This window comes from Brachyistius frenatus, unplaced genomic scaffold (genome assembly GCF_029030835.1).
Source record: "Brachyistius frenatus isolate BFR_SWC_R1_liver_20210118 unplaced genomic scaffold, ASM2903083v1 Contig_340, whole genome shotgun sequence".
In the NCBI taxonomy this organism is placed as follows: Eukaryota; Metazoa; Chordata; class Actinopteri; family Embiotocidae; genus Brachyistius; species Brachyistius frenatus.
In genome coordinates this window covers 85,001-111,190 of record NW_027210939.1, presented here as the reverse complement: position 1 = coordinate 111,190, position 26,190 = coordinate 85,001, and the positions used below count along the sequence as shown (strand labels likewise).

General features: G+C 43.5%; 1 protein-coding gene across 5 annotated transcripts in view; it reads left to right on the top strand.

Annotated features, from left to right (window-relative positions):
• Positions 1 to 26,190, top strand: part of LOC138635928 (protein spire homolog 1-like) — a 46,859-nt gene that overhangs the window by 10,443 nt on the left and 10,226 nt on the right. For 3 of the 5 annotated variants that reach the window (XM_069723663.1, XM_069723660.1, XM_069723664.1), the window contains exons 3-12: positions 7,193 to 7,417; positions 9,834 to 9,959; positions 15,907 to 15,975; positions 17,101 to 17,265; positions 17,837 to 17,923; positions 18,480 to 18,609; positions 22,915 to 22,965; positions 23,820 to 23,983; positions 24,086 to 24,179; positions 24,409 to 24,551. In XM_069723663.1, the coding sequence (XP_069579764.1) occupies positions 7,193 to 7,417; positions 9,834 to 9,959; positions 15,907 to 15,975; positions 17,101 to 17,265; positions 17,837 to 17,923; positions 18,480 to 18,609; positions 22,915 to 22,965; positions 23,820 to 23,983; positions 24,086 to 24,179; positions 24,409 to 24,551 (1,254 nt within the window). Of the gene's footprint in view, positions 1 to 7,192; positions 7,418 to 9,833; positions 9,960 to 15,906; positions 15,976 to 17,100; positions 17,266 to 17,836; positions 17,924 to 18,479; positions 18,610 to 19,336; positions 19,379 to 22,914; positions 22,966 to 23,819; positions 23,984 to 24,085; positions 24,180 to 24,408; positions 24,552 to 26,190 lie in introns of all 5 variants that reach the window. The other 2 variants (XM_069723661.1, XM_069723662.1) reach the window with 2 other exon arrangements.

Genomic DNA, 26,190 nt, shown 5'->3' with positions numbered 1-26,190 from the left:
ACCAGAATCCTGAAGTTTAAGCCGACTATTTGATGCAGCTGCTGCCTGGGATGATGGCCGCTGCTCCTACTCTGGCAAATCTTCTTTGGTTGACAACTTTTTCCCTCTTCCTCACCCTTTCTTCCATTCTTCCCCTCCATCCCATCATTCCGCTCCATCTCCTGGAAGCCTGGGAACCAGCCGGAGTGACTTTAAAGTAGAACGGAGGCATGTTTGCTTTCGTCATGCAGTCACGGGGAGAGCGCTTATTTCCTGCAATTAGTTGGGAGTTGCAGTTAATAATTTGTGAAGAATGTGTTGGAAATTACTTGATTAGTCTCTTTTTAACTTGAGTGACAGCTGTGAGATCGCGTGGACTCTGTTTCACACATTTTTGTCATGAATAAATAGAATATAAATGTGAAAACTTTTAAATGTCTTTTGCATCACAAAACAAAACAGAACAGTCAACAACACATTTATTTTTAGTCACGCCAGGCAGAGAAATACATTGAAAAATAAACATATGAAATTCAATGCCGTTAAGAAAACCACCATTGAACAAACCTTGTGTCTCCATTTCAAATAACTATCTCATGAAGAAATAAAATCTTCAGATTCCTTAATGAATGTTTTTTGACCATAAGAACTGACGTAAGTACCTTTATTATTTAAAGACGGTGGTGTAAAGGTGTAACTGTACGAGTGCTCAGTTTAAAAAAATATCAGTTCTGGCAGAGAACGGCTTTAAGGATTTTAGTAAAGCAATCGGAGGCCCTACGACACTCTAACTATTCATAAGTATGTGGTTCAGCATCTTGTAGAAATAAAGAGAACAATTAGAATTAAAACTGCAAGCAATGATCTGCAGGCCGTCGCACGCTGCACGACGGGGATGCAGCAGGTCGGTGCCGCTGGATCCCCGACGTGCAGCCCACGAGGCAGTTTTAATTCTTTTCTTGATCTCGTTCCTTATTCTTCTTTAAAAAAAAAAAAATCCTTTTTTTGTCGGCTTTGACATCTTCAAAAACTCATGAAAGTTGGTGCCTGACGCAAGTTTAATGAGGTTTGGAGCATCGTTTGACCTTAAACATCAACTTCCTGTGTCACGGCGAAACATCAAACTTAGCCGCATCGCCCTGGCTATGCTATATACTATATACTATATACTATGTAAAATATACTGTATACAATATAACATATACTATATATAATATATACTATATACTATATACTATATACTATATACAATATACTATATACAATATACTGTATACAATATAATATATACTATATACTATGTATAATATACTATATACAATATACTGTATACTATATACTATATACAATATACTATATACAATATAATATATACTATGTACAATATACTATATACTTTATACTATATACAATATACTATATACTACAGACTACATACTATACAAAAAAATGACTTTTGGGTCACTTTTTGGACATGCTTTGTCTTTTTTTAAAACATTTTTTTATCACATTTTGGACGAAATGCCAAAGTATGACTTTTGGGTCATTTTTTGGCCACCACACCACGGGCAAAAACAAATTCTTTTGATAACTTTCAATTGCAAACATGTTAAGAGTGGACAGACTAAATTTGAAGTTGGTCCGACAAAACCTGTATGCGACTAAATTCAAAATGGCGGACTTCCTGTTGTGTTGAGTAATGGTGCAATGCAACTTTTTTGTACGTTTAGGGTGATAGACATGTCCACCGAATTCCGTACATGTTAGTAAGGGGCGGCACGGTGGTGCAGTGGTTAGCACCGTCACCTCACAGCAAAAAGGTTCCGGGTTCAAATCCGGTCCTGGGCCTTTCTGTGCGGAGCTTGCAGGTTCTCCCTGTGCTTGCGTGGGTTCTCTCCGGGTTCTCCGGCTTCCTCCCATCATCCAAAAACATGCACCTCAGATCAGGTTACCTGGCGCCGCGCTAGTGGCAGCCTGCTGCAGCAGCTCCCCCTGAGAGCCCCCCTGCTGTAGTGAAGACATTTCCCCTCGGGGATTAATAAAGTGAATAAAATCAAAAAAATCAACAAAAAAAAATGTAGCCGGCCGGGCCTCTGTTCAGGGAGCGCAAGCCATTTGGCCACGCCCACTCTCGACTCTGCTAAAATATGACATTTTTCGCTGAGAGAGATGGGTGTTCTAACTTTTGGGAGTTTTTGAGGATGATAAAGCCTCCAAAAATGCAGTTGTTTATGGAGAATAATAATAATCGCTTTAATAACAATAGGGCTTTCACAACATCGATGCTTGGGTTCTAATAAACATGAAATTAAATGAAAAGTTTTGGAAAGTAGGCAGATATACAATGAAGTGACAACGAACTGTGACGTCGCCCTTTGGTTTGGGAACTGCTGTTCTGAAGCTTCGAGTCATTGGCAGTTCAGCTGTCGCCATCTTGGTGTTTTGGAGCCAGAAGAAGGGGTTGAACTTTGAGAACTATTATTTAATCATAACAGAATTATTTTTCAGACTGACCATAAAATCTCTGAGCAGCAGAAGTGAATTTAACAAATAACACTACAATGACGTGTGTAAAATATCATTTTATGAACTTGAGCCAGAGGGTTTTTTGACCAGCCCCTAGTGGCCCTTCGGTGGTATTGCACTTCAAGACACTTTAGCATTGGCTTCAATTTTCAGACCCGGAGACCACAACCATTTTGATATTGTTCATGTATAAAATAAGTGATGGACTGCGTTGTAATGGTTATAAAATTAAAAAAAAGCTACAAGACTGTTGCTTATAATGGGCTGAAACCTAACTCGGAACATTTTGTGTCTTTAACTGAGCACCACGCAGGTCCTGGTGTCCAATTAAATCAAACATACAGGGCATTAGCATGACGGACCAACAACATATTTCAAAACCAGCTTCTTGATCTTTGCAGTGAAAAAACTGAAAATGAGAAGTGAAATCATCACCTGCAGCCTCTCTTTATCCATCGAATCTGTTGTTGCAGATAAAATCCTGTTATTGCCCTTGACTGAATTCTTGAAGGTGTGTTTTTTATTTTTTAGATAGCCAAGCAAATACTGGAGATAAGAAACAGGAGCCTGAGAATCCACATACTTCAAACCATTCGCTGTACTGAGCAGAGCAGCACAAGACACATCTGTCATGTTGTCAACATGCTCGGGCGGCCTGCTGAGGAGGATTTCTCTGTGATGGCCTGAGTCTCAGCAGGTCCCTAGAGGAGTGTGTGTGTGTGTGTGTGTGTGTGTGTGTGTGTGTGTGTGTGTGTGTGTGTGTGTGTGTGTGTGTGTGTGTGTGTGTGTGTGTGTGTGTGTGTGTGTGTGTGTGTGTGTGTGTGTATTAGCATGGGATCATATATCAGTGCATGAGGAGCTCAGACAAAGAGGTCGCATTCAGCCATCCCGCCCTGAGGAAACGCAGCTCTTACGCACTGATGGAGGAACGGACGGCAGATCTCTCATATGACTCCTCCTCCCTCCATAAGCCTCCATTCATCTGCACACACACACTCTTTATGATCCTCTTTCTCTTGATGTCTCACCTTTCTCTGCCCTCCTCAACCTCTCTGATCCATCCAGTGACTCTCACCATATCCTTCAGGGCTTTTTTCTCCTTTCCCCTGATATATTTCGATCCCCGTTATATCTGTGACTGACTCCCATCCTCTCTCGATCTCGCTCCTTCTCTCTTGCACTCTTTTCTCCTGGTGGTTTATATGCCGTCTCGCCTCCTCTCAGTCTTTTCAAAGTGCTCAGGGCTGCAGAATAATCCCCTCTGTGATTTCCCACTCTTGTCTTTTGTCTTGGCTTTGGCAATGCCGGCTTTATCCACCGTGACTCTCCGATTCCACGGCAAACTGAGTGCTATGATCAAGCACACAATCTCCTGACCTACTTGCATCAACCTCTGGGAGAAAAAAAAAAATTATATTTCTGTTTTCGCATATTTTTTGCATTCAAGAATCCATTTCCATTTTGGTCAAGTCAGTTGTGGAATATTTTAGCATCTTTCGGCTTGTTGTTTTGGTTTTGCAGCCTCAGTGCTGCGTTGGGCCACAGCGCACAGCAGACAGTTGTAAGATGGCGTCATAGGTCGAAGGTCACCTTGTGTCGACTTACACGCCCTCTGGACCGACATAATGCTTTTGGTATTTTAGAGTTCCAGGCAGCTGTTTCAGTAAAAGAAATCCGAAAACAGTCAAATCACCCTGTGTTCAGAGTCGCATAGTATTTCTTTGTACTTTTAGTACGTACTGCAGCTACCCTTAAAAACTATGTGCTGTTGCATGTAGTTTGTGTACAATTGGGATATACTACTTCATTGTCAAAATGTTCCTGTGTTAGGATCCCTGTCCTTCCTAGTGTTGTCCATATGTTGGTGGGCGTGTCCCTGTGTTGGTGGGCGTGTCCCTGTGTTGGCGGGCATGTCCTTGTATTGGTCGGCATGCCCCTGTGTTGGTGGGCGTGTCCCTGTATTGGTGGGCGTGCCCCTGTGTTGGTGGGCGTGTCCCCGTGTTGGTGGGCATGTCCCTGTATTTGTGTGGGCGTGTCCCTGTGTTGATGGGCGTGTCCCTGCATTGGTCAGTGTGCCCTTGTGTTGGTGGGCGTGTCCCTGTATTAGTGGGCGTGTCCCTGTGTTGGTGGGCGTGTCCCTGTATTGGTGGGCGTGCCCCTATGTTGGTGGGCGTCTCCCCGTGTTGGCAGGCATGTCCCTGTATTGGCGGGCGTGTCCCTGTATTGGTGGGCGTGTCCCTGTGTTGGTGGGCGTGTCCCTGTATTGGCGGGCGTGTCCCTGTATTGGTGGGCGTGCCCCTGTGTTGGTGGGCGTGTCCCCGTGTTGGTGGGCATGTCCCTGTATTTGTGTGGGCGTGTCCCTGTGTTGATGGGCGTGTCCCTGCATTGGTCAGTGTGCCCTTGTGTTGGTGGGCGTGTCCCTGTATTAGTGGGCGTGTCCCTGTGTTGGTGGGCGTGTCCCTGTATTGGTGGGCGTGCCCCTATGTTGGTGGGCGTCTCCCCGTGTTGGCAGGCATGTCCCTGTATTGGCGGGCGTGTCCCTGTATTGGTGGGCGTGTCCCTGTGTTGGTGGGCGTGTCCCTGTATTGGCGGGCGTGTCCCTGTGTTGGTGGGCGTGTCCCTGTATTGGCAGGCATGTCCCTGTATTGGCGGGCGTGTCCCTGTATTGGTGGGCGTGTCCCTGTATTGGTGGGCGTGTCCCTGTGTTGGTGGGCGTGTCCCTGTATTGGCGGGCGTGTCCCTGTATTGGTGGGCGTGTCCCTGTGTTGGTAGGCATGTCTGGTGGGTGTCTGCAGCTCCTTAGGCTCCACCTGCTGCCCATCCACTCTGGCTCCTGACACAGCCGATCCTCTTCCCACTAATCACCTGAGCAGGAGATCTACTGGTCTTCCACTGTGTCAGTAGTACTGTCTTCCATCCTGCTCAACTCGGCCTCTGTTCTTTGGAGGATTTCCTGCAAAGCTGCCTGTCTTCTGCAATACTTTGCCAGAAGAATACTCACCTGAGTTCCCCTCCTCGTCAGCTGGCTGGTAATTCTCCACTCACCTGCAATCTGCCGCATCTGCCTCGGAGTTAGTGCCCTCCCCTCTCTGGACTCCAGATCTTCCAGACCTCTGGCTTTCCCTGCCAGCGATCCCTCACCTGCAGATCTCTGGTCCCTGTATGCACCTGTCTGCCCAGCGTGCTGCCCAGCTGCCCAGCAGTAAAATCCGGTGGCTCCCCAAGTTCTCCGCTCCCTGCTGGATCTCCACCGGTGAAGCCAGCCTTTGGCTCTCCTCTGCCCAGTGGCCCTCCACACTCATATGCTACCCAGTAGCTCGGGCTGAGCCCAGGACTGACTGGATGTTCTGCTCCCCTCACCTCTTGGACAATTACCTCATCACAACCTGTTTTACAAAAACATCTGGTTAACCTTCATTCGTGTTTTGCTTTCGGGTCCATTTTCGACACCATAACACCACAAACTTTAACCTTCTTGGTCATATCCGTCATGATCTTGGGGAGCCACCGGACATTTGTAGTAAAAAGAAAAAGGATGAGATACGGAACAAGTATTCCTTTTAATTCCTCTTCTTCTTCCTTTTGTGGGCGGAGCATCAGCACCACCAACTGTCTCGGCGGCTCAGTCGATGCGACTTATCTCTCGCTGCAGAGGATTGTGGGTCAGAACAGCCGGAGTAACATGCTGACCTGCAGGCGGCAGAATACGACCAGATGTGGTAGAACATCCTGGTACTTCAGGCATAAACATGTATTGGGACATACTAACTCTTTTTCTATCATACTAAATAGTATGATGGTATGGATACTGGAACAGGGGGTCAGTAGCTATGAATATAAACAGTTTGCAAACTAAATTTATGAATCCATATAGTGACCAAAATTGGCTTGTTGAGCCGGCTGAAGATACAAACTAACAGCGAGAAGTGGATTATTCTGCAGAACTTATTTGAGGTGTTAAAATGAAAGGCTGAAAAAACAACAACTTGAAAAGCCTCCTTTCAAGTCAAAGGGGTCGACTTCCTGCTGTCCACAGCTGTGTGGAGTTAGATTTATTTTTTTTAAAGTTATGATACCTTCAACTCAAAATGCCAGATGACCTCTTGTGTTCGTTGACTTTTGCCTCTGCATATTCAGATTTTTTTTAATCCTTTTTAAAGACTGCTCCACACAAGCACTTTTATGATGCGATGATGGTGTTTTTCTTCGTGCGTCAGTTCATCACAAGATCAGCAATCACGAATGTGCTCGCAGGGTCGGCCTGTCGGACGCCAGCGAGTATGAATGGCGGCGTGATCTCTCAGCACAGAGTCATGAGGTCACCATGTTACAGATGTTCAGCTCAGGCTTGGCACACAACAATAGGATCATATTGCATAACAACGGCACAAATCCATGTTTGTTTTTATCATGTGGCAGATGAACAGTCGAACATTGTGAAAAGGAAGACAAATGGTGCATCCTTAACCAAAGATATGTAATATTACAGTATTTCTAATGTATTTCATCATCAGATTCCACTTCTGTAGCTGGATGTGCACACGTTTACATTGAAGGTTATTCATGTTGTTGCATCTACAGCTGGAAGTATATTATGTTCACCAGTAAAACAGCATGATTATTAGGTATAATCTGCAGCTAGCATATATACGTAGTATATAAGCTTGGTTTTTGTTTTGTGTTGCAGGTGATCGAGTCTCTGGGCATCATGATCTACAAGGCTTTGGACTACGGGCTGAAGGAGAATGAGGAGCGGGAGCTCAGTCCTCCTCTGGAGCAGCTCATTGACCTTATGACCAACATGGCCGAAGCCTGTCCCGACGAAGGCTACGAGGCCACAGAGGAAGAAGACGAGGCGGAGGATGACCCCGATAACATCGCCGGTGTGCACGGCTATGGAGAAATCCTCAAGGTGAGAGGAACGATTGTGGTTGTCTGTGTTTGTTCAGACATCAGTGAGTATTTATGATGAACCGAACTAGCACACTTTTTTTTGTTTTGTTGCATTCCAAACAAACCCCAGTAGCTATTGGTGGAAATGTAAAACATATCACTTCCTGGGTACAGGGTGAGGGCTGGGTCAGGATCAAGGTTAGGGGCAGGGCCATGGTCAAGGTCAGGGTCAGGTCACAAGGTCACACACACTGTGCAGTCTCCACGAGTGTCTCCAAAGGGAGTGTGTATTTGTAATAATAAATCAAAGAGACGTTTCTGCCGTCCACTTCGCAAGCTGCTGTGTTCCCAGTTAAAGATACTTTCTAGTCTAAAGGTCTGCAGCTTCAGTTGGAAATGCTGTCGACAGCATTTAAGGAACTGTGAAAATCAGATTATAAATTGAGGTTTGGTGCCAAATATTACAATAAACCAAAATATGCCATTTTTGAGACATTTTATTTCATGTCATTACCTGCTGACTTGTGCATGTGTTCTCCCAATATCATCAAATCTTTTTTTTTGTCACAGTATGTCTGGATAGACATTTACTACACAAAGCACTTCTACAAGTCAATCAAATAAACCTAAAGTCCACATTTCTATGTGTGTCGGTGGATGGTTGGATGTTTGGAGGAGAACTGACTCAGAGCAGCTTTGAAGCACAACGCTGCTAAAATCTGAACATTAGGTCTTTCTGGACCTTTTATTTACCTCAAACTTAACTGTGTTCGGAGAATCAATCTGGAAACTAAATATTACTTGAACCACATTGAAACAAAACAGATTTTGTTCAAGAGTTTATTGGTGATTTCACCTACAGTAACGCTGGATTTCCATTTAATGTTCTGCAGAAAAAAACAACCAAAGCATCACACAGTGCAGAAGAAAAATCATCAGCTCTCAGTAACTGTTCCTGATGGTGTTGAAATGAGTCCAACTCTGACTTCATGTATTTGAAGCTTAATTGTTGATCCAAATGCACTGTGATGGGCAGTAGTGTAATTCTTGTACATTGTTAGGTCTTAGGAAGATGGAGTTGTCAGCAAAATCCTCACATTCACTTATGTTTTTATTCTATAACAATGAATCATAGGTTTTAATCTCATTGTAAGCTTTAAATATAAATGTTAATTTCAAAAGTGACTTGTAGATATGAGTGTTAAAGAAATATTTTGTCTGCAATGTACAAAAGTACAATGAACGTCCAGTTCTTGTGGAGAAAACCTCTACAGAGGGATTCCAAGAAAACAGATGAAGTCAGACAGATAACTGTTCAGGAAATGTGTGTGTGGGAAAATGAAAATGTTAAAATGTCTCTGAACACAGAGATTAGAAGCACAGAACAGTCGGGGAGTCGAGTATTTCTGCTGCCCAACGGCGCAGACAGTCACTGTGTCAGTCCTCATATGGCCTCACACTGTTTACATAATGACCACACACACACACACACACACACACACACACACACACACACACACACACACACACACACACACACACACACACACACACACACACACACACACACACACACACACACACACACACACACACACACACACACACACACAACTGCTCTCCCTATTTTACTCTTTCTTGTGTACTGACCACAGATGACAATATTAACTTCCTCTAACTCAGAGAAACATTTTTATGTTAAAATAACAAATGAGTATTCAGTTCAATGTTTTGTGTGGCAGGAAGAAGTTTGTAGGGAGACGCTCGTCTGGTATTTTTGTGGTTCGGACAAATTGAATGCCAAGAGCATGCCGAGCATCGACCAGAGGTCCTTCTGTTCCTCGGAGAGAAACAAGGACGTGTTCTGTCATCACTGGTGTGTGTGTGTGTGTGTGTGTGTGTGTGTGTGTGTGTGTGTGTGTGTGTGTGTGTGTGTGTGTGTGTGTGTGTGTGTGTGTGTGTGTGTGTGTGTGTGTGTGTGTGTGTGTGCGTAGCGGCAGCATGGCAGACCTCAGGCAGATCTGTCTTGTGAATTGTGTTCAGCCGTCAATAACAGTTATGTTTTTTGGTATTTTGGCTCCAGTGTGTTTGACGAGACCGTCTCGTGCTTTAAACCCAAAATGACACACGGACAGATATTCTGCCTGAAGGTCGTTGTTGTGCTGTTGATGTAGTTAATGAGCCAGCAATCAAAAAAGGCAAATTAATCCTGTATCATGTCATGCTGGAGACTACTAGACTTTCTGCTTGTGTTTATGAGCGAATCCAGGGACTTTCCAGCTTGTCAGCATCGTCTGATTGGTGATATAATAGTTGACCTGATCTGCCTTTTTACCCTGAAACATCATGAGGTGAACGCCACAGTAGATTTAGATGTTTCTATATAATGGTTGCGTGAACTGTCTTCTGAAAGCTCTTCGCTTTCTCTGTTGCAGCTGTGTACAGCTCATCTGCCCGGCTTGTCCGACGCCCCCAGTCACTACCAGGCGGTGTGTCGGGCTCTGTACACAGAAACCAGGGAGCTGCGCACCTTCCTGGAGAAGATCAGGAGTGCCAAAGAGGTGGGTGATCATCGCCTTCGTCACAGCTGTGAGCTCGAGGCTCAGAGATGTTAGTTACAGGTTCAGCCATCAGATAAGTGCTTCAGTTACACATTATACAGCTGATATCGGACATCGTTCAGTGGGTATGGTGACTGCATAAACTCTTTCATTATCTCATTTTAAAACAAAGCTTGAACTTCCTACCTCTAATGAAAGGTCACAGGATGATCACTGACCTTTAAAGTTCCCGTTAAGGTCACAGATTTATCACCCCGCTGACCAGCATGACTCCTTCTCGGTACCGCTGACAGTGAAGTTAACGTGAGAGCTGCTGGTACCTCCTGTAAAAAATTATCATTCATATAACTGTGTTTGAGACACGTGATTAGTCTGCATATAAAGCTTCTCAATACAAAACACTAAATTTAAGAAATAGTTTTCCTGATTATATTCTCATATATGTTGCTACTATAAAACATATATATAATATTTGATTTAAAGTACGACTGTATTATAAAACATTCTGTTCACATGTAGCCAAGATAGTAAACTAATATTTAAGCTACAGACAAAGACAACAACATTTATATAACAAGCATAAATCAGTCTCATTGACTGGAGTTGGAGGATATTTTCTGCTCTTGTGTATTCAAGACTCAAGTGAGGACACACTTTGATGGATCTGTCCATCACCTCTGCTGCACTGTGGTGTGTAACAGACGTGGACATGAGATAGACACACAGAGGCGTGAAGACGGCAGTCAGACATCTGTGTTTCCTGTGTGACACGGCAGAGACGGTCAGCTGATGCAGAGACGTCCGTGTAATGACTGGACAAAGAAATGAATGGAATGTACACGTGATGCCATGTGACTCATGCCATGACGTCAGCCTCAATAACTCCGATTCACACCTCAGCCTCTTCACTTTTTCGGCATTATTCACAGATAATAACATTACTAGAAACCTGACAAACTCAATTTTACACCAGAAATCAAAACCTCACGGAGCACAACCCTTAAAATTCATTCATTCAGCTTTTATTTAGATCTGGAGGCATCATTGAGAGCATGATCTCATTTTCAGGTGAGAACATAATAAACACAGAAAATACAGAAAAGAAAAGCACGCAGACAAACAACAAAAGGACAAATTCAGTTGCGTGCTAGAGCAGAGTAATTTATATTCATAGATATGAACTGACCCCGAGCTGTGTTTAATGTGTATTGTTAAACCAAATGTGAGCAGCATAGACACTAAATGCAGTTTCCCAGAATTCACTATTTGCATGGACTTGTGGGCATAATGACTGTAGTTAAGAAGGAAGAGATAGATGATGCCTTTATAGATAAATAGAAACCAGCGTACTGTTGGAGATGTCCAGTGATGAGTGAAATAGTTGTCACCAGTAATAAATGTAAGAGGATGGAGGCAGTCTGACGTTTTCAGGAGAGCAGAGGAGGGTTTTATTTTTTCATACATGTCATAAAGGAGCCACATGCCACCAGAGAGGACCACAGCTGTCTCTCTGTATCACGGTATTATTAATGTGGTGCACAAATAAAAATATTAAGGTTTAAACTGGAGCACATGAAGAAGTCATACTGATGCTTTTTGACATGTTGTGGGGACGATGTCTCCTTGTCTATCAGTCAAAAGGAGAGTTTAGCGACACATTCATAACACTTAGAGTCTGGCTTGTTTACACAATGACACAAAAGGGTCACCCCCCCCCTTTAACCCCCCCCCCACACACACACACTTGTAATTTCTGCACAGTCCTTTGAAAAAAATGATTTGGTATTAGTATTATTAATATAGTTTAAGTTTGAGTTATGATATAGCCTACAGTAAATCAGATAAATGTAATGCAATGTTTGTGTGTTTTAGTTTGTTGTATAATATAATATAATATAATATAATATAATATAATATAATATAATATAGGCTCCTGTGGTTTCCCTTACTGTACACTTAAAAATATGACCTCACATGATGGAGGTGCTGTTTAAGAGGGTTTTCCAACCGGACATGTTCAACTGGACATTTTCATCCTGAAAGTGGTCAAACTATTACACAATAGTGAGTAAAACTAACAAAACACCAGCTATCAGCAGCTTTGATACAAAGTGGGCCAGAGTCACCCAGCAGTGTTGTACGGTCGTCACGGTGGGAGGCAGCCGTGCAGCGTGTGGATGACGGGCCGAGCTCTCGCTGCCCGCCGGCTGACGGGTCCAAGTGAGCCACTGTGAGGAAATAGTGATGTGTTTGTTGTGCATGTCAGACATAGATGACCACATCTGCAGACATGCTGACTCTCATCCTGCCAAAAGTGCTGAGTTCAGGTTCCCATGGCAGTCATTCACAAAGACATGATTCAAGTAATCATTGCTGCATAGATATTTTTACAACCAGTCTATGTTGATGCTCCCCTCGGTGTCTTATTGATGCCTGTTAGAGGTCATGTGTCCGTCTGCAAGAAGGAGGCTGGCAGGTGAGTTACAGATATTTCCCCAGTGATCAGTGATTAAATGTTGTCTACTTGGTGAAAAGGCGTGAGGAGGGGCAAATGAAAATGAGCTGAGATTATTACTCTTTCATCATAGATGAATTACTGATTCATTTCTCATTCCCCCAAGTTGACATCAGGCTGTTCCTCTAAACAGAAAGCCAAGTCTTGTTGCTGCACAGGGTGTCTAATGTTTTTATTCTTTGACCCGTTTATTACGATCCAGCATCATGTTGGACATGTTGGACATGTTGGACATGTTGGCCCATGGAGGACTTTCTCCTCTGGAACATTTTGGAGCTCAGCTGTGCGTTAGAACATTTGTCGTGTTGAGTATGTGTGTGTGTGTTTCACCTCAGGGTTCCTTCCTGCTATGCACTGCTGCTGCTGCCCTTTTAGTGTGTAATGCATCTGAATGAATAGAGGGGATTTGGTTGGTTACATAAGAGGGAAAGGACTTTTATTGCAGGCTGAGAGAAGCTTTAAAAACAGGAAAGTTAGGGACTGCAGCAATTGTAAACTGAATTAATCACCATTGTTGTTTTCATATATATATATATATATAATATACATATTATATATATATATAATATGTGTATGTATAGCAAGAGAGAGAGAAGGAGATTAAAACAAACTGTCAAATTGATTGACCTGATTATGTTTTTGGTTCTTAAAAATTAGGTTAAAGGAAATAAACACAAGGAGGAGATATCAGAAAATAAGACAAGTGCATGAATATGTGATTGTTTCTGTGATTGCATATTCATGCCCACATGGATGCATTCACAGACGAGTGTGAGCAGGATGTGTGGGTGTGTATCTGTTGTGTGATTTTTATTTTTATTTTTTTAATGTTTTTTTCCTGTTAATCTGTGTGTAGACGTTTTTCTCCATGTTTTTCTGTGCTTGTGTGTTCTTGGTGTGTGTTTGTGTGTCTCCACTGCATATGTGTGTGACATACCCCCACGTCTCAGTCTCTTTGGAGCTGTTCTGTCCCACACGGGATCCATTTTTATCCGACCACTGCTACCAAAGTGTTCCTTTGTCTCCACAAAGATGCCTCCTGCTGCTGAATTAGTGGTGATATACAGAAACAACTCAGACTCTTATTTGCTCGAGGATAAGTGCTTCTTGTCAGCTGTTGAGAGAATGAATTGAAGAGACAGAGAGCAGAATTAGTGAGGCCGTAGATGTTAGTCATTATTTGCAGCAGTAGAAATGTAGATTTTGTCCACACGAGGGTGAATTTTCATGATTTAATTAAAATGCAGTACATGCAGATAACGCTGCTCAGTCAACCTTTTGAAATGGAAGTATGCGGCTTTGATGTCATCTGGAGTTGTGCTGCTCATCCAAATGAGATAATGGTGTTTAAAAGCATTTGAGCTCATCTCTCTTTATGCTCTTCACTGGCTAGATTAGCAGTGTTTTAATTTGATGGGCTGTTATAAACCATTAAGCACTGCAGCATCACCTCGTGACTCTGAAGTACTGTATTCACTGTACACACGCTGACCTGTGATGCATTGTGTTGTGAGTGACATTATGTAACCCGACAGTGGAGACAGCTGTTTTCTGGCAGCATGATGGTGAATTGTAATTTCCTGGCTGGGTTGAGGTTTAAACTCTGCAGTCAGCTGAGCAGACTCTCCTCATCGTCTTATCGGTCCTCCGCTGTGACACGACAACAACAGTCTCAGTTCGGGTGAACAGATGTTCCACTTTATGTGAGACTGAACAGCGTTTTTGTCCCTCGTCCTGCGTCACACATATTAAGATAATGTCCCACATTTTGCTTGGTCTAGTTTTCAAATGTCAACAGAGCCGGACTAGATGCTTTTCTAAAATGTCCCCGAGGCGGTGAAGAGATCAGGGGAGGCTGTCCAACTGTGCATACATGGGTCAAGTGCAGGTTAGTCTGTCACAGAGTCACAAGCAAGTCCAAATTCAGCGTCAGAAGAAATGTTTGGCTCCATCTGTGGATGAGTTCCTACTGAAACCCCAGGATGAACTAGACAGATACGGAAACACTGTGCAGCATGCCAGCAGACTGTGGTGGTGAACTTTCACTGTAGAAGACCATCTACTGTGAAACCTGAGCTCCTTTTCAAGCTTACTATTACTTTATATGGGATTTGAGGAAAGTTGCATTCAATTAAAATGTATTTTTATTTCCTCCCTGACATGTTAAAGGCCTAAACTGTAACCTGCTTCGTCATGTTAGACATTATGTCAGAATTTCAGAGTACCTTTCAGCACTGATACATCGCCCACATTGTCCCACATGAACATCCGGAGGGAACGCCTGCCTACTGCTTTAAATGAAAATACAAAATAAAACTCTCCTTCCTGTTATTAAACACACACTCACACATGCTGACGTTGTCTCCTGTTGAACTTTGACAGCAGCAGAGGAACGCCGGCCTCTGTCCGGCTCGCTGTGTCTTCCAACACTATAATGGCTTTACGTTGTGCAGGTTCACACGGGTGTCCAGATTCCTGTTGACTGCCTGAGGTTCACCTGTTTCTCTTTACTTCTACTTTACATACAAAGTAAAAAGAAGGAAACATGCTGGTTATTCAAGAAGACTCAAGAAGCTTTAGCATAGTGATTATTGTAATGACAAAATCCCAACAAAAAAAAAATCCCAGAAAGACAGATAAAAGTTCAAATTGAATTAACTTCTGTGGTGAAACCTAAGACTTCTAGTCTATTCAAATAAAAATAAATGGTGTTTAATGTCTTAGCTTAGCATTTTAGCAGATGTTTAGACTGGACAGGTGGTACAGATTACATTGTTCAGGTGTCTGTAGAAAGCCATGACTGCAACATTTAGCCAGGACACATTGATAAGCCATCATCAGTTTTATTAATTACACTTGTGCATTCCCTCCTGACATATCAAAATATACGTCAGGAGGGAAAATTCAATATTTTTCTTTAATAAAAAGTCAAACATATCACCTACTCTTTCATTTTATGGACAACGAGTATCTTGTGAGCTGAACTACTGGTTAAACAAATGCTTGTTGTTCACATAAAAGAAGCTCATTCATCTGCGTGTGAAGCTCTCGGACATTTTCATTTTGTCGAAGTAGCTCTCGGCGGTAAAAAGATTGCGGAGCCCTGTTACAGACTTTCAACGGTTCTTTTCAGCTTAATGATTCCTAGAATACGTACTGCGTTGTTGAGATGTGACTGCTGATGCATCACACGTCACAAGCTCCTTCCACTGCTCTGTAAACTGAAGCTGAATAATCTCCAGTCAAAGAAACATTTTTCTTTTCAACGAGGGTAACGTCATTTCAGGTTTACCTGGAAACAGAGCTGGGACTGTGTTGGTCAGCATAAACTGGCTTTTCAATCGTCTGTTTTTAGGCTTTTCATTTTCATGATATATCACATTGCTTTTCTGATTTCTTCTATAATTCGAGCTCCTTCTCTGTTTCCACCAGAACCTCCGTAAGATGGAGCAGTCGTCTGAGGAGCCGCGAGACCTCAACGAGCTCCAGAACGCTGACTGGGTACGCACTCTGACCTCTGACCTCTGACCTTCTTTCTTCTCATGAAGTCTAACTGACAAACCAACACCCCCTTTTTTGAGTGATACCAGAGATTCTCCAGAACTGCAATTTTTTTTAAAAAATTTTTATGGAAACCTATATGAATGCATGAATTACTGTAAAGAGACAAAAGCACCATGTGGATGAAGCCTCCTGATTCGGTGTGCACGTACACAGCAAATTCACATCTTTGGAATAAACTGAGTTCAAATCAACAATTTTTGTTCCATGTGAGACCATCGAATTCGCTCTCAAGCAGTGAAAGAAACTCTTTTCTTGGAGTTGAACCTTGAACTCTTTGGGAGTTAAAACTCGACTCCCATTCAGGGTAAATTTACTTGAACCTTGAGTTGTTTGAAAGTGAAACTCTTTCACAGTGTTAACAGTCAACACTTAGAAGGGGGAATTGTTTGACATTCAGGGAGTTACAATTTCACCACACCATAAACGTTTTAGGTCAGACTGACAACAAGACAACAACACACTCATCACAAATCTATATTTAACAATTATGTACAGTATGAAACAATTAATGATGCAGGAAAACTTCGTATGACAAGTTGTAAAATAACCAATGTATTAGTGCCACTATATCTTACGTTCCTACATTGTACACTTATGGTTTTGAATGATAGCCCCATTTTATTTATCATTATGTCTTCATTGAAATACTAATAAACAGCACGTTTTAACGAAACTAAATATAATTTCTGTCCATCACTTTGATTTAATTTGGTTGCTTTATTCTCAAAAGTTGCAAAGAAATACCTGAGGCATGCTGGGAAATGCTAATACAGCAACAAAGCTGTGCAGTAAACACTGAGTCGTGTTGAATGATGCTCCTCAACACTCGGAGAATGAACACCAGAATATCACCAGAGTCTCTGAACACAAGCTGGAGTCTAACTTAGAACATAAACTCACAAAATCAAACTCTTTGTTTAAGTCCAGGATGTTTCAGGCCAGAAACGTGCTGTGTCGAGGTCAGCTCGTGTCTACGTGTTCGCTCATGTTTAAAGGGTCGTGGTATTTCCTGCCTCCCGCTGTGCTCTCGTTCCAACGGTGCCCCTTTGCTTCCTCTGTCAGGCTCAGTTCTGGGTTCAGGTGATGAGGGACCTGCGAGAGGGAGTGAAGCTGAAGAAGGTGCAGGAGCGTCAGTACAACCCGCTGCCCATCGAGTACCAGCTCACTCCCTACGAGATGCTCATGGACGACATCCGCTCCCAACGCTACAAACTGCGCAAAGTCATGGTTGGTTTCCAGAAGTGTATTCAGCCTACTGTAAACTATAATAATCAGTTCAGTGGGAAGATTAGTTTGGATCAGAAATCAGTGCTGCGTGCTCGTCTCCTGCTTTCTGCACTTCCACGCTACTGTTATTCCAATCCGATGGAAAAGCCTTCAGTCCTGTTGCAGAACCATTGTAAGACTTGGGTTTGTTTTTTAGGACACCAGTGGAGCACCTCTCACTCATTTGAGGATATGATGGATGTACAAGCGTTTTAGTTTGACACTTTTGAGGATACAGTATTCACTAGTTCACTAATTCTGATAATCATGAAACTGCCATTAAAGTCATTGAATCAAACCCTTTTATATCTTTGCTAATTGAAATATTTTGGACCAAACATGTCTCTTAAAAGTGGACTATGGAGCGCTGTGTGTAATTTGGTATTAAACATTCCAGGTATCATTTAACTCTATTTAATAAACGACCTCCTGAAACAAGCAGGTCTTGTGATCTACATTTAGATTATGAAGTAATTCAGGAAATTAAACCATTTGTGTCTTCATGTGTGTCTCTTTTGTTCTGTTGTTTCAGGTGAATGGAAAAATCCCACCAAGGTTAAAGAAGAGCGCTCATGAAGTCATCCTGGAGTTCATCAGGTCCCGACCACCTCTCAATCCCGTGAGTACAAACAGATACTGCGGACTTCAACGTGAAATCAGAACAGTGATTTCCAACCTTTGTAGGCTTGTGACCCCTTAAAACAAGGCAGCAGCTCTTTTGTGACTCCTTGTCAGTTAAATCAAATGCTGTGACTCTTAGGTTGGAAGTTCATTTTTGAGTTTAATTGATGTTGCTAATGCAAAAAAAAAAAAAATCGCTAATATTCTTAATTGATAGAATTAGATATCTCCTCATTTGGGGTTCAGAATGATGATGTTATATTTGCACCTGAAAAAAAGGCACAAGAATTAAGAAGTATATTAAAACCAGTCTCTGGGACATATAAATGTAGCAGCTTCAGTATGAACTCAGTGAAGTGCTGCGTTCATCAGTTCTCTGCTGACATAAATCTCTCAGCAGTTGTAGCAGGTTCTGTTTCAGTCTCTCAGTAGAACAATCAGTGACAGACGTGCAGAGGTGGAGAGCAGCCGGCCTGCTGCCCGCCACCCTGTTAGTGTCAGTGTTTGTGCTTCACCCTGTTCACCCTCCGTCACCCGTCGTCAACCTGCACCAGGTGTCAGCGCGTAAACTGAAGCCTCAGACTCAGGCTCCTCCCACGCTGCATGAGCGCATCCTGGAGGAGATCAAAGCGGAGAGGAAACTTCGGCCGGTGTCGCCCGACATGATCCGCAGGGGACGGCTGGGTAAGGAAACTCACCTCTTCATCGGCCCTGCTGATGTTACTTTTTAAAGTGTTATTACACACACACACACACACACACACACACACACACACACACACACACACACACACACACACACACACACACACACACACACACACACACACACACACACACACACACACACACACACACACACACACACACACATCTTTCTGCACACACAACCACACTTCACTCTGAAACTGTTGAAGCAGAAATATGAAGCTGATGCTTGCACCCTCAGTCACATTTAAAATGTGAATTAGCTTCATTATTTTCAGTTCTTTTTACACTTTACTGCACTTTTATTTGTGTTTTTGCTTTCTGCTACTTAACCTTTCATATTTGTGTTGCATCTAATGCCTATTATTGTTTTGTTGACTATATTGTTTGCAGTAAAGTGAATATTATACACAGTAATGATGCTAAGTGTCTGCAATTCTCTTAACACTAACTACAGTAGAGCCAGTGCAGAGTTTGAATGTCAGTAATCTCTCACCATTGGCTGTCTCGTTTAAAATTCAATGGTCTCCCATCAGAGGTGAAACCTCTGTGATCTGAATCCAGACGATAAGCATGCTGTTCCTCTGTATTAACTGACAAATACAAGCAGACTCCCTCCTCTTGTATGTGTGAAGTCTTTCCTTAATTTACCTCCTGATCACAAACAATAACTGTCCCGTGCCGTGACTGTCTCTCATTGCAGTAATTCGGCCACTTAGCATGTCTTTCAGTTTTGATGCATCAGGTAAAGTCTCCTTCGCTGCTTACCTGGCTTTTTATCTCTTTCTGTTGTCCACCTTGTTGTGGCTGCTCATCTGCTCTATCAGCTCTCTCACACTCACACACTCACACACACACACACACTCACACTCACACTCACACGCACGCACACGCACGCACACACGCACACACACACACACACACACACACACACACACACACACACACACACACACACACACACACACACACACACACACACACACACACACACACACACACACACACACACACACACACACTCATAAGCACACTACACACACATTTCATGCCATGCTTCAGTGTTTGGTGATGGTTGGCTGTGGTCTGTGGAGGTGAAACATGGTGATGTGGGACACTGGTCAGTAGGAGGACGACACTGAGCAGCAGGCAGGATTCATTCGGTCTGAAGTGAAACACACAGGTAACATGTGCTGCTCAACATTTTTACAGGTTTGACCTTAACGTTGGGAAATTAAATGGAAATAAAATATAATCTAACAGTTTGAAATCCAAATGAAAACCTTTGGTTGTCTGGGTGACATTGATTTAAGCTTTATTAATCCAAAAATATGGATTTATGTTCACAGCAGTTCAAATGATGATGTGTGACATAAAAGTTGTCCACCTGCAGAGTTGTGGATCTTCTGGTCTTCACTGAGCTTTTTGTCTCTCATTTCCAAAGTTCAGCTGAAGTCAACAGCAGTCGAGTTTATTCGTGTGTTTCTGTTTCTCTGCTGCAGCTTTACCTGCAAATTTGGAATGCATTTTGACACAGAACCAGAACTGCGGATTTTGTCCATCACACACATTAAAGTTGCTTTCAGAAGATATTTCTTTATTAGGATAAAATTGGGAAAAAAAAACCTATCCTTAAAAGCCCAATATAATTTGTTACAGGAGTGTATGTTATAGCACTATACATTGATTTTGTTTTTGACAATATTGTGTTCGTTGAAAAAATAACCAACTAAAACTAAGCTGATGGTTATTTTATAGCAGTCTGGGCAGGTTCATTGCATGCAGCATGTTTTTGTCTCCAGAAGACATCGTGCCATCAGCATCCTGCAGGGAAAGGTTGAACGGAGCAGATCACTGCCTCACGGGCAGATCGGGACATTTAAAGGGCTTCACTTCTCAGATCTTTTAAAAGGGAGTACAGCAATAGATACTGAAGTAATGACCAGTGACAATTTAAATGATGTAAGATTAATCGAGCTGAAATGTTGTTGCTTGTTATTTTGTAGAATTCTTGCAAAATTGGATTATTGTTGCCTCAGTAAACTTGAAATCTTCCTTTGTTCTGTTATTTGGTAGAAATGCTGCAGTCTAAAGAGGACAGTTCATGTTGTCAGTCTTATCTGTTTCCTGGCAAACCACCAGACATCGTTATGTAACTCATGAAAAGAGCTTCCTGGTCGGTGCTTCTGTGTCTAAACACTCTGGAGAAGTGTCACCTTTGCTAAGCGCACAGTCTCTGTTCTGCTGAAATGTGAATCTTAAGTAGAAGTCTGCTGCCAGCCGTCTAATTTAGGAATGAAAATGCAAAGTCGAAACAGTAACCGTCACCTCAGTGTCGCCAAGAACCGTCATCTTCACACAAAAGAGTCTTTGGTGTGCCACGGTGACTTTGCAGAATTGAATGGTGGTGCAGGCGGATCAGTATGCAGCCTGCCGCTCTGCACTGCACAGGAACGAGCAGCCAGTCCGTCACCGTGAGTTGTGTTCCTGCAGCTGGAGAGTGTGTTCACCGCTGAACAGCCTCATACAGGTTTGATGGAGGTGATGAGGAAACGCTGCTGCAGCCGGCCAATCACAGTAATGCTGCGCTGCACTCTTCCTCCGACTGAAGCCAGTGCCTCTCATCACACCACACACTCCCTCATTCACGCTGTCTGATAATCTGTGTGTGTGTGTGTGTGTGTGTGTGTGTGTGTGTGTGTGTGTGTGTGTGTGTGTGTGTGTGTGTGTGTGTGTGTGTGTGTGTGTGTGTGTGTGTGTGTACCAACTTCCCTCCATAATGGATCTCCTACGAAGGCAGCAGTTTGATTGCTGTGTACTTCATGGGGAGATGGTACACACTCACTGACACTTTAACGGCCGTGACTTTTAATCAGTGACTGAAATTCTGTTTGAAGGAGAAATACGTTTCACATGATTAACACAGTGTTTCCACACAAGTCTCTGATGTAATATGAACCTGAGGTATCATTATGGTGTGTTCACTGCTTAATCAGCCACATGGAGACAATGTGGCATTGTGGTGTTACAATGACGTCACTGCTAAACTGACATCAAAACCTGATATTACAGTTTTAAAAGATCGTCTGACATTTTGGGAAATCCAGAGTCCAAAAAATGAGGACCACAATCCAGCTGCTCGACTGCTGGCTAACATGGAGTATTTATACTGTGCAGGTGTGGCTGATTCAGAAAAGAGGGAACAGGTGAAGTGGGCGTGGCAGACAGGAGCGTTAGAAATAGACTGAGGACCTCTGGTGGTTGAACAGGGAATGATATAGAAAAACAAGGAACCGTAAAAAAGAATAGAGTAACACAGGGACTGGAAAGAGACACACACACACACACACACACACACACACACACACACACACACACACACACACACACACACACACACACACACACACACACACACACACACACACACACACACACACACACACACACACACAGAGAGACACACACAGGAAGCCTCGTGTCTGTAGGGAAAGTGAGACATGAACCAAAAACAAGGAGCATCAGGACAAAACATGACCGTTCAGTTTAAAGTTGAGGCAGGAGGTGATGAGCTTCGTCACATAAATTTAAAAATACATTTATAAACTCTAAAGTTCACTATTAATGTGTGTTTGTTTATTTCATACAAACAGAATGATTGCAAATTTTGAATGAAGCCATGCTAACTGTTTCTATCCGTTTCTATTCAATAAGCTACTGCTAATCAGCCCCTGGCTAGCTTCAGACTGAAGGCATGAACGTGGTATTGATCTTGTCCTCATCCCTCACCCAGTGCTTCAGTTCAATTCTAACCCTCTAAAAACAAAATGTTCAGATACCGTAAAAATATGGAATATCAGGTTTTTGACGCCAGTTTCTGCATCAAAATCAAAAAGCAGTGACTTCTTCGTAGATCCGATGTTTAGACAGTAAATCCTGAAGAAGAGACCTGTTTCTCCAGTAAAAGTGACCATAGAGCAGACGGCAGTGCAGAGTTTGAATGAAGCTGTGTGGTTACAGCCAGCAGATACAACCACACCTGGAAGATGATGTTATGAAGTTATTTATATGTTCACGCAGACACCTTTATTTGCAGTCAACCCACCAGTTAAAAAGCATCATCAGAGACTTGAACAAAGCTGATGGGTTCAAAAAAATAAAACAATAAATGAACTGTTCAGTGTCACAGGAATGTATTTACTGCATCAATCAACACTGATATAAAGATGAGTGGTGGAATCTGCTCGGAGCTGTCCTAACGAAGGAGCTGTCCCCTTTTAGGTTTTGGCAAAACTCGCAGTATGCCTCAGGATTTGTTCCGTACAGGACTGGGTAAAGTATGAGCACCGCTGTGGTTCGGAGGGCCGTAGTCGCCTCTATCCTAACAGCCTCGTCCGCCTCCCTCCCCGGCTGTAAACTAATATCTCTTCTGAACGCTGAGAAATAAAATAAAACTGAACAAAAAGTCAGAGCGACGGCTAAACGGTGAAACCGAAGCCTGGTGATGTCGTCTCTGAGGAATCTGACGCTGTAGAAAGACAGTTCTGTTTCAGCGGGAGGTTTTAGGGCTCTCATAGATCCTATCAGCCGTGGCTCTTTATCTGTCGCTTGTCTCCCCCCTCCCCCCCAAAAAAACCCCCCTCTATTCAGGTTGTTTTTACGCTTTAAATATTCAGGACCTCTCAGCTATTACAGTAGGAAATCAGGCGGCCTGCTAGGTGTTTGGATTGTTTTATTGTCAGCACAAACCAGACTCCCTTTCAAGGACTTAGCTGTCCCCCAAAAATATATACTGCAGGGGCTGACAGGAGAGAGGAGCTCTTTTTTTTAGGTGTTCAGAGTTGAAATATTTCATTAAAAGCAGCATCCATGCTCTGCGTGTAACACCGGCCTGCTCCTTCGTCTCCCCTCAGACCACCTTAACTCCTCCCTGACCTCTTTCACCCTCTGATGGATCTCAAACCTCAGTCCTCTCTGACAGGAGTCATTGCATCCTTTCATTTTCCCTCCCACTCAATCCCACTGTGGTTTGTCAGTTTCCCTTTGAGGGATGAGATACTCAAGAATAATTGAAAAATATAATCCAGGGAGGATGCAAGGAATCACAAGAGGAAGAGTTTTGGGATTCATCTCAACTGCTTTCACTCTTTATGTCTGTGTGACCGTCACTGTGTGGATCTGTGCAGATGAGTTTAGTCCATACATGGGCAGGAGGACGTCCAGCAGTCTGTCTCTGAACAACGGATCGGCATCTGCCAGAGATGAACCGTGTGGATCTCACTCTGTACCGCAGAGGAAGAGACTCCTGAAGGCTCCCAGCCTCGCCGAGCTGGACAGCTCCGACTCCGACGTGAGTGTGTTTCTGTGTTTGGATTGGATTTTTTTTGAAAAGTGCACCTGGCATGTGCGGAGCAAATGATGACTGAGATGCTTGTTTATTCCAAACGTACAGGATGAGATTTTTGGGCGTAAATCAGCCAGCAGCTCCAGTGTGGCGACATCCATGATGGATGACACATCCCCGGAGGCTGCGGTGGGGAAGAAAAGTGAGTCAGGAAATGTTTCTGCCTCCCCGTCACAGCTCACTTACCTCCTTCACTAAACCACAAGATAACAATGATGGATGAGTTTTAATTTTACGGCCTCGTCAGCCATGTTTTCACAGTCTTTTCTTTTTCTTTTGGATCAGTTGTTATTGAGCCCCAAATTAACCAAACAACGGATGCTGCTTCCGTTTGTCTCCTACATCTCTTCTCCTCCATCTATAAACACCAGCTCCACCCATGTTCCTTCCCATCTCCTCCACACCTCAGCCAGAGAGGCGTAAGGCCCCCCCGAGGAGGCACTCCATCGAGAAGGAAACGCCAACCAACGTCCGACAGTTTCTGCTGCCCTGCAAACAGAACTCCAAGTCTCTGGTGAGTCAGATCCTCCTGTATCCTCCTGTATCCTCCTGTATCCTCCTGTATCCTCCTGTATCCTCGTGTATCCTCTTGTATCCTCCTGTATCCTCCTGTATCCTCCTGTATCCTCCTGTATCCTCGTGTATCCTCCTGTATCCTCCTGTATCCTCCTGTATCCTCCTGTATCCTCCTGTATCCTCCTGTATCCTCCTGTATCCTCCTGTATCCTCCTGTATCCTCCTGTATCCTCCTGTATCCTCCTGTATCCTCGCGTATCCTCCTGTAACCTCGTGTATCCTCTTGTATCCTCGCGTATCCTCTTGTATCCTCGCGTATCCTCTTGTATCCTCGTGTATCCTCGCGTATCCTCGTGTATCCTCCTGTATCCTCCTGTATCCTCCTGTATCCTCCTGTATCCTCGTGTATCCTCTTGTATCCTCGCGTATCCTCTTGTATCCTCCTGTATCCTCGCGTATCCTCCTGTAACCTCGTGTATCCTCGCGTATCCTCGCGTATCCTCCTGTAACCTCGTGTATCCTCTTGTATCCTCGCGTATCCTCTTGTATCCTCGCGTATCCTCCTGTATCCTCGTGTATCCTCGCGTATCCTCGTGTATCCTCCTGTATCCTCCTGTATCCTCCTGTATCCTCGTGTATCCTCTTGTATCCTCGCGTATCCTCTTGTATCCTCGCGTATCCTCGCGTATCCTCTTGTATCCTCGCGTATCCTCGCGTATCCTCCTGTAACCTCGTGTATCCTCTTGTATCCTCGTGTATCCTCTTGTATCCTCTTGTATCCTCGCGTATCCTCGCGTATCCTCCTGTAACCTCGTGTATCCTCTTGTATCCTCGTGTATCCTCTTGTATCCTCGCGTATCTTCTTGTATACTCGCGTATCCTCTTGTATCCTCGTGTATCCTCTTGTATCCCTGTGTATCCTCTTGTATCCTCGCGTATCCTCTTGTATCCTCGTGTATCCTCCTGTAACCTCCTGTATCCTGGCGTATCCTCCTGTAACCTCGTGTATCCTCTTGTATCCTCGCGTATCCTCTTGTATCCTCCTGTAACCTCGTGTATCCTCTTGTATCCTCGCGTATCCTCGTGTATCCTCTTGTATCCTCTTGTATCCTCGTGTATCCTCACGTATCCTCGTGTATCCTCTTGTAACCTCGTGTATCCTCCTGTAACCTCATGTATCCTCCTGTATCCTCGTGTATCCTCCTGCATCCTCGTGTATCCTCGTGTATCCTCGTGTATCCTCCTGCATCCTCGTGTATCCTCGTGTATCCTCTTGTATCCTCGTGTATCCTCTTGTATCCTTGTGTATCCTCGTGTATCCTCGTGCATCCTCCTGCATCCTCCTGCATCCTCGTGCATCCTCGTGTATCCTCTTGTATCCTTGTGTATCCTCGTGCATCCTCCTGCATCCTCGTGTATCCTCGTGTATCCTCGTGTATCCTCGTGCATCCTCTTGTATCCTTGTGTATCCTCGTGCATCTTTGTGCATCCTCGTGTATCTTCGTGCATCTTTGTGCATCCTCGTGTATCTTCGTGCATCTTCGTGCATCCTCGTGTATGCTCGTGTAACCTGGATATGAAATGAACTATTTGAGTTTTTTTCAGTCAGTAGATCAGAGTTTAAAAACAGCATAAGT